The 14,803-nt window shown below is 37.1% G+C and overlaps 1 protein-coding gene across 3 annotated transcripts in view; it reads right to left on the bottom strand.

Moving 5' to 3' along the window:
* Positions 1-14,803, bottom strand: part of LOC127990697 (disks large homolog 4-like) — a 116,735-nt gene that overhangs the window by 55,359 nt on the left and 46,573 nt on the right. For all 3 annotated transcript variants that reach the window (XM_052591518.1, XM_052591517.1, XM_052591516.1), the window contains exons 2-3: positions 12,861-13,022; positions 5,772-5,828 (exon numbers count right to left, since the gene is read on the bottom strand). In XM_052591518.1, the coding sequence (XP_052447478.1) occupies positions 5,772-5,828; positions 12,861-13,022 (219 nt within the window). The remainder of the gene's footprint in view (positions 1-5,771; positions 5,829-12,860; positions 13,023-14,803) is intronic.

Here is a 14,803-nt window from a genome sequence, read left to right as displayed (position 1 = left end):
TTCAGGTACTAATATTTGCCTTTAAGGTACTATTATGCACCCTTTAATGGCAAATAAGTCGCAAAGGTGTACCTTTTAAAAGTACACCCCCCTCCCCACAAACAGCTTTTGTACCTTCTTTTCTGAGAGTGCAGGACAGTAAGGTAGTTTAGTACTCTGCAATATATGTGTAACCACTGGTGATGCCCATGCCAGCATTATGGAAAGCAGAGTCCTTCCAGCGACCCCACTGGCACACAGATGGCCATGCTGACACACACACACACACACACACACACACTGCTGAACTGATGGCCAGACTCAAGCGTTTAGCCACCTGGACACACCATAAGTGACACACTTCTAAGAGACAGACATAGGTACAGTCCCAATAATTTATAAACATCCTCTCCACACGAGCAGTTCCAGGCTTCTCACTACTATGATGACCTAGTTGGTGAAAGTCCAGTCCATTTGTGACGCTCTCTGTCCTATTAGCATATACACAGCCCTGAGTGAGAAGCAGCGGTCCATCATTACTGTTCTTCTGCGCTGGAGTTTTGCAAAGATTGCTTCCGAAAGAGGGATCGATACCAACGCTTCGAGCGCAAACATCCAGACTCCAGACAAGTAAGTATCACACGTCACTTTCTGTTTTCCAAAAGATCTTCTCGGCTCTAAGGCTAATGTTGCTAAAGCTACCATTGTCTCTGTCCGTTTTCACTTATGCTGACTTCATGTGCAACCAGAATGATCATGAATAGGAATGTGTTAGTTAAAAACTGCATTTTAAAGCAATGTGAGGTCAGTAACACGGTCAGCACCAGTTAAACCATTACACTGCTACGTTACACCCGCAAACGTGAGCTCTTGAAGGGTTGCCAGGTTTTCACAACAAAACCCTCCCAATAGCTTCTCAAAACTAGCTCAAATATGTTTATTTAAAATCACCATCCGGTGGGGTTAAATATACACGTTTTTGGTGGGATTTCCCTGATAAAATTAACATTTTAAAATATCACATTATTGGGGTCACTTAAACCCTGGGGAATTTCTGCCTTCTGAGGTTTTCTCACTGGATATTGGACACTATCATGTCTGCTTATGTGAGCCAGGGGCAGGAATGCCCTCTGAACATCAGAGCCCATACGACGAGGGCTATCACCTCGTAAATGCTCGAAAGGGAACGTCTCTGGTTACTGTCATAACCTTGGTTCCTCGGTACTTGAGTTTGCGTTCTCATTCAGCCCATCTGCTGTTTTTGTTTCATGCAGGTGTTTTATGTACAGTTTCACAAAGCTGAAGTCAGAATACAATCTAATTTCATTAAAAATTGCTCATGCAGCATCTTTATTTATTTTTTGGATAGTGATTAAAATGTAGTGGTTCTGTAACTAATTCATGAATTATGATTCATATAAAGAGCCATTCAGTGTAAAAAAACATGATAAACCGTGAAACTGCCACAATCATAAAAGAACAACAACCTTGAAACAGATTTTTGGTCGAACCCCTAGGTTACATGTCCTCTTGTACATTAGTTCTTATTAATCTTGCATTCTTTTTCTCTAAAAACAAATTGGCTTGACACACAAATATTTAGATTTAGAAATCCAAAAAGCAACACAATTACTAAAATGTAATGAATGTAATAAATTATGAGTTTGAAGTTGCCTCTTTCCCAGTGGTTCCTTCTTCATTTCGGAATCCTGCAGACCTTTGTGGGACTCAGAGTGGGCAAAATTAAATTCAGGTGCATACAGCAGTCTACAGTATAAGGTCTTTGTCAACTAGACCCAGTTATTACCTCCCTGGATTTCCCTCTGGACTCATCTTCAGCTCCTCCTGCTCTCCTTCTTCTCATCTAACATCATTTCCCCCTGTAGTCCATTCACATCTCCCTCTCCTTCAATTCATTTCTAATTTTTCATCATTTTCACTATAAGAAAACAGCATGATAATTTAATAATTACATTGTTCCAAGATGCACATATTGCTGTAACTTAAAGATGCACTGCAAAGACATTTGTGCTGTAATATTAAGCCTATACAGATATGCAAATGATCAAACCAACAGCTAATTAGAGCTGTAGTCACATGCAGAGCTGGTTATGCAACAGAGCTGCGTCTGTCCGTATAATGTTTAGAGCAACAATCACAACACCCACAGACTCACACATACGGTCATATGCGTAAGGCACGCTGCACCTGCTAATTCATTTGACTGCTTCTTACTCTTTGCCATTTACTAAATCTACAGCATCATGGCAAAAGAAATGGAATAATGCCAAGACAACACATTTCTGTTATGCGTATTTTTCTTTTTTCCTTTTTCTTTTCTTTTGTACTGCCTGCACTCAGTAGAGCGTGACCAGAGTAGTCATTTGATTCTCTCAATGAATCACAGGAACAACTCGAGGCACTGCTTCAGATTTGAAATACATTTTGGTGTTCAAACTTCTAACTGTTATCCACTATTTGAGTAAAGAGCTAAAAATAATAATTTCCAGCTTAACCATCTCTAATGCTTTGGAGCGCAGACTTACATTTGGACTTAAAGAAAACACATGGCAAATTATTTCGGAATTTCAAAGAGACCAAAAGTAAAAAAAAAGTTGAAATTAAAACAAACTAATAATAATAATAAAAATAATATAAATATATAAAGAGAGAGAGACAGAGACAGAGAGAGTTATGATTACATAATTTGTTTGTAATCATTCAGTCCATGTTCTCTGTGGATGAGTGTTCATTGTTTGCTGGTTCCTGTTTCCTGCTGTGACTCAATAGATGTGTGTGTGTGTGTGTGTGCACGCAGGCTTTTCACTCATCTCGCTACCCCTCTTCCTGCAGCCTGTCATTTACGAATGGAAAAGAGAGAGAGAGAGAGAGATAGAGCAGAGGAAAGCTCAGGATGATTTGACTTGCCTTCTTGGCACTTCAAGTGTTAATATCAGCAGCAGCAGTCCCGTTACTATGGACACCAGAATCTGACTGTCCTGAGTGCTGTGTGTCCTTACGGGAAAGATCCCATTCCCACAGTCAAATCTACTTTATATCTCTACTGTTTCTCCTACACAGCAGTGAGATTAAAGGGTTAGTTCACCCAAAAATAAAGAAAAATGATGTCATTAATAACTCCCCCTCATGTCGTTCCAAACCCGTAAGACCTCCGTTTATCTTCAGAACACAGTTTAAGATATTTTAGATATTTATTGGAGGGACTGAGAGCTCTTGGACTTAATCTAAAATATATTAAACTCTGAAGATAAACGGAGGTCTCACGGGTTTGGAACAACATGAGGGTGAGTTATTAAAGAGAACTAACCCTTTAAGGCGAGACACTCTAGATCAACCAAGTTTTTTCATGTACTGGTTAACTTTCACATTTGAGGTGATTTTACCTCCATAAGAAATGGAAAGAAAACATACAAAATATATTTTTAAGTGTTTACTTTCTTAAACTTGACATCTTTTAGATTTAAATTACAGGTGCATCTCAGTAAATTAGAATGTTGTGGAAAAGGTGTTTGTGTGTGTGTGTGTTTGTGTGTGTGTGTGTGTTCAGTTGAATGCCTTATTTTTTTTTTCTTCATATAATAAATTGGTTGTACCAGTTATTTAAACTTAAATTACATTAAACCGACTTAAAAATAACTATAACTTGTGAAAAAGTTGAAATTGCTCAACTTATTTTGATGAGTTTAAGTCATGTAAAAGCATAAGTCACTATGACTTACTGATCATATCATTGTTTTACAGTAGCAATATTCTTAAGGTGATGCTGATTCGTATGCATTTTATCCCTAAAATAAATGGTGAAAATTAAGTTGTTTCTAGGTTGTTGACAGCACCTTTACCCTATTCACTAGTGGAGTCTTGCCTAAAAATATCAAACAAATCAAACCTCCTGTTTCTCAGATTTTAATCTTTAGGAAAAGATCCCTAAGTTTTTCCTAAGAGATCCATCCCAACGTCTCAAACCGTGCTCAGTCAGATCTGGCAGGGTAACAAAATCAACCGTGAGTCTGAAATGACAAAATAACTTCTGAACCTAGCAATCTTATTTTATCCGGCTCTCAAGGATTGCACATTTGTGTCTAATTTTGTATCCTTTAAGACATTTTAGAAGAAACAAAGTAGATACTTCAATGAAACATAACAGTTTGAACCATAACAAGCTCAAGGTTTCTGACACTGGCTAATCAGTTCCTCTCTCTCTCTCTCTCTCTCTCTCTCTCTCTCTCTCTCTCTCTCTCTCTCTCTCTCTCTATATATATATATATATATTTAGTGTACTCTTGATAGGCAGCAGAAATCAGTCACACCCCTGCTAGTGAGCAGCTGACCTACTACATGACAGCACACTGTCCTCTACAGGACGCTTTAAAGCACTGCATTTAAAGAGAAAGACAATTCAATAAACACCAAACCAAGCTAGAAACATTCACCACAATACGTCTTTGCAGTGTTTTCAAAGAGCTTGTATATTTTGAGTATACAATCAACCAGAGATCTCTCTCACACACGTTTTGTTTCATTATTAAACAGCATCATGAAACAAGATTATCTGACAAACGGTTCATCAGTCGATTAGCATTTTCATAAAGACTGAAGTCTGGCCATCCCTTACACAGATGTTAGGTTGTGTATGACTCTAAGCAGAAGCTGAAGAAAACAACACTGTTCTGGGCAGATATACGAGCTGTCAGAAATAATAGGCTGAACCTGCAGAGAGAATATAAAAGAGTGCCTGTATGGATAAACCGGCGTGTGTGTGTGTGTGTGTGTGTGTGTGTGTGTGTGTGTGTGTGTGTGGTTTAAAGTGATGAGTTTGCTGATATTACCACAGTGGATGTGACAGCACAGAGAAAATGATGACTTCAGGCGACAGAGAAATACCATATAGAAATATGATGGAAGCCACTGAAAAAAAAAAAAAAAAAAAAAGCTGACATGCAATACAGGAAAAATAAAAGAGTCCTCATCCAATTAACTTGTCACAACAATCACTATCATTTCCACTCAATGAGTTATGACTTTCAACTTGATTTTCTTCCTCAAGGGTGTGTGTGTTCGATGTCATCAATTCATGCAGTATACATCCAGTATACTTGTGTAGGGTGATATAATACTATCAGATCTCAACAGCTTGGTTGCTTGTATCGACACGAAACATACCTATATTATCCACCTGCTCGAATCAACTGTAAGGCATGAAGATATTAAGATATTCTAAACATAAACATCATGTTTTTCTCTAAAGCTGTTTTGAGTTTGCTGTATTGTGAAAAGTACTATAAATAAAATTGAATTGAATCTGACTTTGACGATTTGACGACCCAGTTCAGTGACCTTTCTCAAGATAATAACAATGAAACAATCCTGATGATGTCACTGTGAAGAAAAATGTCACAAAGAAAGTGTCAATCATACTTTTTTTTTCCAAGAACTGTTGCCAAAATGGTAATGATGATGATCTGTTCTCAAACCAGGACGCCTCAGCAAACTATTCAACTATAAAAAAAAAAAAAAAAAAAAACTGAAACAGAATCTATATTAAAAAAAAAGGTTTAAATACAAAAAAAATCAAGATGGAAACTGAAATCTTGTTTTCTCCTAAATAACTGCTGCTATAGATGAAATCAAGATGGGAATGTGAGTTATTTCTATGGTTGTTATGATTTCATATGGCTGTGGTTGATGAAATGGCCTGAAAAGGGATGAAATGATCACATGACTGCAGTTCTGCCTCCCGGACAGCAGAGGCAGTAGAGCATCCGTGTTCTTACCAGTGTGGAGACTGCAGAGGTGTAGAGAGGGGTCTGACCAGAGGACAGCAACACTGGCTGTAAAAAGAGAGAGAACCGATAACTCAACATCAAGCCCACAGGATAAAAACAAAACGTACACTGATTATGGATTTTACCATTCCCATAATAGTCAGAATTCATGCTGAATGGTAAAATTTAGTAAAGGAATCTAATAATATTTAGTGAATTTAATGATATATTTAGAGCATTATGTCTTGTGAAATGAACTGAAATCTTAAAGAAATTCCCAGTTAGTGTTTCACTCTTCTGCGCTCAATAAAGCATGCCATCCCATCAGAGGCTCTGTACTGGGGACAGACAAACAAATGAGATCTAATTGGAGAAATAAACTGGAGAAATAAGGATCAACGGGAGATTAGCATGAGAGTCTTGAAGGAGCTGTTTTTTTGCATCGCATGCAGTGAGTGTGAGATTAGTAAAATTAGATTAGTAAGAAACAGGGAAGTGGAAACAGACCCAAAAACTGAGGCGGATATGCACAGGTTCATTCAAACTATGCAGAACATGTTTATGTCCCATCATATGTATTTACGTTGGACAGATTTTTAAAAATGAAAATCATAGATTGTATAAAAAACTATAATAAAGCATTTCTTCGTGTGGACAGTTTTGGCTTGTTTCTTACAAACACACAGCTTTTCTCTTCTCCAGATGTTAACTGATGGACTGGAGTGCTGTGGATTATTGTGATGTTTTTATCAGACTCTCATTCTGATGGCACCCATTTACTGCAGAGCATCCATTGATGAGACACTGATGCAGGGCTACATTTCTACAAATCGGATGAAGAAACAAACACATCCTACTCTTGGATTTTTAGGAATTTACTTTCCATTGGAAAAAGTAGAAGGCACAGCGTCATCACAGTATAACCTGGAGCTGTCCTCAGTCCTGAAAGCTAAATGCTGTTCTGCATCAACAGCAGATGGCGACGTTGTTCAGTTTTGAGTGACTAAATCACTTCAGATATTGCTTCAAAGCATTAAAAATCATTTACACATATGAAATGTTGTGCTTTCCAAAAATAGACTCTGGAGATAAAATAATATGAAAATCTCATAGTACACGTTCCCTGAGGCTGTAAGATGATCGCTCACTCCTTCTGAAGCCCACGAGACTCATTCCTGACCCAAATCCATCCAGAGAGCCAAATCACTTAAAGATTCCCACAGGAACGTGCGTCTCTCTCTCTCTCTCTGTCCAATTCACAGAGGCATAAATACTGTCAGACACTCCAGAGGTTTGATGAAGTTCAGCAATAAAAATATTACTAACTAACCAAACTTTATGCATGTAATAAGACAGATGGCTGATCCATAAGAATACCTCAATGTAATCGGTTGATTCGAGCATTGTTCTGTCAAATATTTGTGTAAAACTATCACTAAGCTGACCGTTGTTCATCAGCCAGTCTAGGTAGCTGGGAACCATTTTCAGGCACCGCGTAATATCATGCTAACGGTCTAAACAGATTCAGTGAGCTATACTAAGCTAAGCTAAAAGTGCTATCGCCAGACCCAGAGATCAGCCGAATGGATTACAAAAATGGTGAAAACACAACTGTTTAACTCTAGGGGAGTTTGAAAAAAATAACTCAGCATTGTCCATCAACCAGCCTTTATTCATCTCAAAACGTCTGTGCTTTCCATAGATATTAAAAGTAATTAGTAAAAAGTTAAAAAGTAATGCAAATAAATGGGAAGCACAGAAGACAGAGAATACTGTGCATGATATGTATGTCGTACAGAATAAAAAAGTAACTCTAAACTCAAGTGTTTTATAAAATATGTAAAATCCAAATTATTCAATATATTAATGGTCTATTGACAGTTATTCTTTATCTGAAAACACAAATATAAGCACTGATCTCACCTAGTTATTCTTTAATGCTTAGAATACAGGTGCTGGTCATGTCATTAGAATATCATCAAAAGATGATTTATTTCATAATTCCATTCAAAAAGTGTGTATATTATATTATATTATATATCATTACACACAGACTGATATATTTCAAATGTTTATTTATTTTCATTTTGATGACTATAACTGACAACTAAGGAAAATCCCAAATTCAGTATCTTAGAAAATTAGAGTATAACTCAAGGCCAATACAAAGAGCAGATTTTTTAAAATCTTGGCCAAATGAAAAGTTTGAGCATGTACAGGACTCAATATTTAGTTGGGGCTCCTTTTGTCTGAATGACTGCAGCAATGCGGCGTGGCATGGAGTCGATCAGTCTGTGGCACTGCTCAGGTGTTATGAGAGCCCAGGTGTCTCTGATAGTGGCCTTCAGATCTTCTGCATTGTTGGGTCTGGCATATCACATCTTCCTCTTCACAATACCCCACAGATTTTCTATAGGGTTAAGGTCAAGTGAGTTTGCTGGCCCGTTAAGAACAGGGATACCATGGTCCTTAAACCAGGTACTGGTAGCTTTGGCACTGTGTGCAGGTGCAAGTCCTGTTGGAAAATGAAATCTGCATCTCCATAAAGTTGGTCAGCAGCAGGAAGCATGAAGTGCTCTAAAACTTCCTGGAATACGTCTGCGTTTGTTACGTGGAGGGGTTGGGATGAACTCAGATGCAGACAGGATGTACCAAACACAGGATTTATTGTACAAAAAGGGGAAAACAAAACCCACGAGGGGGAAAACAACGACTAGGGTAAAGACTAAATAACTAAACAGGACTGGGCTGACAAGATAAACAAGGACTCCAAACACTAACTACAAATAAACACTCACGGTTACACAAAGACTTCTTAAAGGGGGTTACAAGGATAAACTCTCTCATGAGGCTGACAGTAGAAACACATATGTGGAACACTCACAAGTAGGAACAGTCATGGTGTGGAACAATCTCAGTGTGGAACAATGAACCGACAAAAGACAGAGCACACTAGGGGATCTAAATAGGAGAACTAATTAAGACACAACAGGTGGCACAGATACGGCAATCACGACAAGACTAGGATAACAAGAAATAAACATTTGAAATATATCAGTCTGTGTGTAATGAATCAATATAATATACAAGTTTCAATTTTGAATTGAATTAGTGAAATAAATAAACTTTTTGATGATATTCTAATTATATGACCAGCACCTGTATATTCTATAAAGATAAATACCTTAAAAATCTGTGTCAATGCATTCATGCCACCTTTGAACTGTTTGTGATAAATTTACATATTGTAGAGTAAATACCACTTTGGATCCGGCTTCTAAAAAATAATGTTATTGCCACATTTTAGCCTTAAAACTTTGTGTAATAAACTGTATGTTGAATCAAAATTGTTCTTTCTAAAGCCACTTTTTGTATTGTCTATTCATTCAATGCTTTTCACATTTAACATTTCTCATCCCAAACTGATGTGTGATAAATTTAAATTAATTAATCAGTACATCATGTAATTAATTAGATTACAAATTGTAATCACTCGACAGCCTTAATTGGTTTGCTTCAAACTGAGGTCTCTTGTGCTATTTGTGTGACAGGCACAGACTTTTTTTTTTTTTTTCAAATCAAATGTTTTGGTGATCTCTGAATAAAAATCATTGCAGAGTAATTGCAAATGTAATAATATCAAGGCACAATCAAAACTGAATGCACTGATTACAGAATTTAATAATCATATCATAATTACAATAATTATGACTATATTCAGCATGTTTTTGTAAATACGTACACATTTCATGATGCACTGAATCATTTAGTCATCAAATAGACACATATTTATGAGCAATGATAATGATAATTTAGCTAATTAGATTTGTTTGTATTGCAATTGCACTGATACTCTAGATATTATTGAAGCACTACAAAAATGTATGTGGATGTTTGCATGTTGTGTTCCACAGGCATGTTTCACATGAAGACAGATGGTACCACAGAGAGAGAGAGAATGAGAGAGAGAGAGAGCAAAGCTAGGAGGAGTGGTTTCTATTCTGACCTTCATATCCAGCCAAACGCCCTTGACACACTGAACACAGCTAACATGAGCATGAGCATGTAAATGAGCTTCATGCTAAAGTGATTTTACACCAAACATATTAGCCAGCTGCTAAGATTCATACATAAGAACATATGTTACATATGTTTGTGTGCTTCACTCCAGGTGTTATTGATCGTCATCTGCAGTGGATGCTGATATGATTATTGAGTTATAAATGGTGGCTTGTGTCACTCATGCCCGTTAAATTATTTACAAGGTTAGTTTAAATTTCATAAGTATATTGTGTGTCAGTATTCTAGCCTCTCACATTTATTTGCATACATAAGTCAATGTTCAGTGCTAATACTCAAAAACTGTCTATCTTCGAAGGAATACTTTCACATGAATTGCTAGAATAACAACCTGTCCTCCAACCAATATGCTCGTATAGGTCATTTGTCCAAATCCCTGAAATGCGATTATTGCGTTATACCTTGATATGTAATCATGCTATCATGGGTTCGATCCCAGGGAACAGACGTGCACGAAAATGTATATGCTCAATAAATCATCATTTAGCATGATTTCTGTGAGGGTTAGGTTTAGGGGTGGGGTTAGGTGTGGTCATTCGAACGAATAAGCCACCTACAGTAGTAAAATATGTAGGAAATACTGTGAGATCGGTGTAAAAAGCCCATACATTGCACTTAAATAAACGTGCGTTTTGATTGGTAATGACGTTATACGTCAATTCATGACGACAGACGCAACGCTTAACTTTTAAACGTAAATATAGGTCGTAATAAATGCTTGCACAAACAACCTATATGGTTGTTTTTTGTTGGAGGACAGGCTCGCTTTTATTGCACCAATGCCGAATTTCTACAGCTTCTTCTGAAGCTGCAATTAGCCATCTTTACACAGAGTTTAATGCTGCTTAGAGGTGGCATGATTGCATTTACATAGCAATTATAACAGCATATTGTTATATTAGGGGCTGAAGGGCTCAAAGCAGGAATAATTTAGTCTGGCTTTTATTCAGCAATACATCTTTACACCAAATTTTGAGCAGGCACAGAGCAGCCTTAACTAGAGTCCAGCTGATTGATCAGTTTTGCCGATTAATCGGCACCGATAGTTGATTACTGGAACAAAACTGATCTGTGTTATTTATCAAGGCTGAGCAAGCATAGACATTATTCGGTCGCTGTGATTTTGCCAAGACATGACCCTGGAGCAACATTGTTTGTTGATCCTGGATCGACTGTGCAAAAAAAATAGACCCAGTCCCTACCCTTAAACTTAACCCTTCCCATAATTTATTCCTAAAATCAGAGGGAAATGATAGGTGAATAACAAGGGTGTAGAAGCATCTAACTCTGATTGTGAGCCTAAAACTGACATTTCTGGAAAACGTATCCCTTGAGTGCCGTCTATCACAACACAAATATGAGAAAGTGTTTTTACCATAGAAATAGAACAGATAACATGGTACTGTGCCAATCTGTGCATTGTATGTGAGTTGAGTAATTACGCAGGATGGAAGTGTGTGTGTTTAATGTGCTTGCAGAGGTGTACAGAACTGACGTAGAGTCTCACACACACAACATGACTCACACACACACACCTACTGAAGCCAGAGGAAATGGGGAAGCCAGGCAGGAAATGAACACAGAGGTCAGACAGAGAGACCGTAAGAGACAGACAGGAACAGAAGAGTAAAGAAAGAGTAGAGAAGAGCACACGGCTGCCATAGAGGAATACAGCACAGTAGACCAGGCCATGAGAGAGATCAGCCACATAAACATACTGCAGTCGATCGGTTTTGTGGATTACTCATGGAAAACATGAACATTTTCTCAAAGACAAAGAGAACAGAGCTGATAAACACACACATCACATGGTGGAGGGCTGTAGATAACCTTAGTCAATAAGTATTATACTCTACAGTGGTTTAACCAAATAAGTCTCAAATTAGATCTGTTCATAATCGCAATTGTTTCTACTAGACAAAATCAAGGGCAAACAGAGAGCATATGCTGCAAATGTGCTCAAGTGCATGAATACCGAAGTTTATGATCAATATGATTTAATGTGAATCCAGTAATTTCAATAGGTAGCCCTTTTTTTCCTACAAAATCCCATAATGTTGACAACTAAAACTAAAACTATTAAAAAAAAATTGTTAATTGAAATAAATCTTAAATAAAATGGAACATAAATATTAGATTTAAAACAAATATTGTAAAAAAAACTGAAATATTAGAAATTTTGCAGTTAGCAACTAAATTAAATGAAATATGCTTAAGTTGTAGCAAAATAAACATTTAAAATTGACAAAAGCACATGACAAAATGAATAAAGCTTAATCTAAAATTAAAATGAAAATTGTAAATATAAAAATAAAAGCTAATTATTGCCTTCCAGTGATTGACTGCATCTATTTCTCCTGAGGGAATAGAATAGAATAGAATAGAATAGAATAGAATAGAATAGAATAGAATAGAAAACTCTGCTAGGTCTTTCTCCTGAGGGAATAGAATAGAATAGAATAGAATAGAATAGAATAGAATAGAATAGAATAGAATAGAATAGAATAGAATAGAATAGAAAACTCTGCTAGGTCTTTCTCCTGAGGGAATAGAATAGAATAGAATAGAATAGAATAGAATAGAATAGAAAACTCTGCTAGGTCTTTCTCCTGAGGGAATAGAATAGAATAGAATAGAATAGAAAACTCTGCTAGGTCTTTCTCCTGAGGGAATAGAATAGAATAGAATAGAAAACTCTGCTAGGTCTTTCTCCTGAGGGAATAGAATAGAATAGAATAGAATAGGAAACTCTGCTAGGTCTTTCTCCTGAGGGAATAGAATAGAATAGAATAGAATAGGAAACTCTGCTAGGTCTTTCTCCTGAGGGAATAGAATAGAATAGAATAGAATAGAATAGAATAGAATAGAATAGAAAACTCTGCTAGGGCTCCTCAGCTTAGAAAACAGCAACACCTCAACAATTTAAACTTACTTTGGGAAATGTACATTATTAACAGCGTAATCCTGAGTGTGTGTGTGTGTGTGTGTGTGTGTGTGTGTGTGTCTGTGTGTCCGCACCTTTATTGGTGAGATGTGTGTGTGTGGGCCGTAACTGTGCAGGGTGTCCATTGCAGCCAGGTTCTTGTCACTCATGTGAAGCATCTCAGCGCTCTTGCTGTGGGCCAGGTGGGCGGGGCTGTGCTCCAGGGGCGGAGTCTCTTCATCTTGATACCGATATTTCTACAGAGAAAAAACAAGAGTCACATTCTCAAATCACATTATGGAAATTAGAAAAAAAGTCTACTAATTTCTACAAATGCAATGCAGATTTATTTGGCATAAGACACGACATGAGCCTGACCAAAGTAAACTGACTAATCCATTTCTCATCCCTTTCAAGTCCTTCTTTCTCTCGTCTGCAGCTGCACACTGAAGCAGCAGATAAATTAAAGATCAGAGGACTTCTTATGATCAAAGTTGACGGAAGGGTGAATACCAGCTGGATTGAAACATTACAACATGTATTACAGCTGGTGCTAAAAAAAAAAAAAAAAAAGCTTTATGACAAAAAATAAAAACAAAACAAAACGTATTCTTAACTCCGATTTTATAATTTGCATCAAATGTATTCACTCTCGGGCCAAATTTCTCAGATTTGGATAAATGTAGCTTTGCATCAATGTATCATCAAACAGCTGATAAACAGCTGATAAAAACATCACAATAATCCTCAGCACTCAGTCCATCAGTGAACATCTGGAGAAGAGAAAAGCTGTTTGCATGAAACAAATCCATCATCAAGACGTTTAAGTTCACACTATTGCTTCTGGCTAAAAAGTCCATAATCCATATTAATTCCTTCTTTAGTGAAAAAAGGTCATCTAGTCTGAATCAGGAGAGAAATCTGCACAGATCAAACATTATTTACAAGAAAAAACTGTCCAAAATAGAGCCAAACAAATATGTGGGAGGATGTTTTGGTGAGAGACAACAGGAGGTGGGCTTTTTCACTGAAGCGTTATTATGGATTATTAAATTATACTTTACCCAGAAGCAATAGTGTGAACTTCCATCTTAATGATGGAGTTATTTAGTTCAAAAACACACAGTTTTTCTCTTCTCCAGATGTTATCTGATGGACTGGAGTGCTGTGGATTATTGTGATGTTTTTATCAGCTGTCTGGACTCTCATTCTGGCGGCACCCATTCACTGCAGAGCATCCACTGATGAGACACTGATGCAATGTTGCATTTCTGCAAATCTGATGAAGAAACAAACTCATCCTAATCTTGAATGGTCTGAATGTGAGTGCATTTAGCAAAGTTACATTTTTAGGTGAACTATCCCTTAATAAAAAACAAGTCACCTTATTTACATTTCCTAAATAATATGTGTGGTTAGAATTAATGTTTCTCAGATTATAATACATTCTTAACTGTACACCATAGTTTCCTGAATATAATGGCCAGAACAATTAATCTGCTGAAATTTGGTCCTTCAGCTGCATTACAACAGTTGTCCGGATGTGCTGCTAAGATGACCACCAAGTGAACTGACTTGAGGCTTTGTTTGTTTCAATATCAGACAGAGAGCATCCTTCAATCTGACCAGGATTGAGAAAAGGAGGAGAATAGACAGGAGGTCCAGTCAGTCAGCAAGATCACATTACAATGAGCCAGCAACAGCACGATGACTAAGAGAGAATACAGGAACAGATAAATGTGGAGATACTGTAGCATGAACACAGAATAGAAAACATAAGAATATCATAATAATTCAACAGAATTTCTTTAATATGGCAAGTGTCGAGTTCAAGGAGAGGATCTGATTCTCAAACTGATTGCCCACCCAAAAAATCAAGCTTTTACACTTTCCAGGGAGTCGACCTACTAATGGTTTATTTACAACTGTCTCTGTATTTAAGCTTCGATAAGAGTGCAAATATATAACAAACACACTCAGCTTTAACACAGCTTGTTCTTATAACGTCTGTGAACACTTCATCTTCTTCATCCTGCCG

This window comes from Carassius gibelio, chromosome A5 (genome assembly GCF_023724105.1).
Source record: "Carassius gibelio isolate Cgi1373 ecotype wild population from Czech Republic chromosome A5, carGib1.2-hapl.c, whole genome shotgun sequence".
NCBI classification, from domain to species: Eukaryota; Metazoa; Chordata; class Actinopteri; order Cypriniformes; family Cyprinidae; genus Carassius; species Carassius gibelio.
Note: the sequence above shows the minus strand (reverse complement) of the source record. Positions and strands in the feature narration are given on the sequence as shown.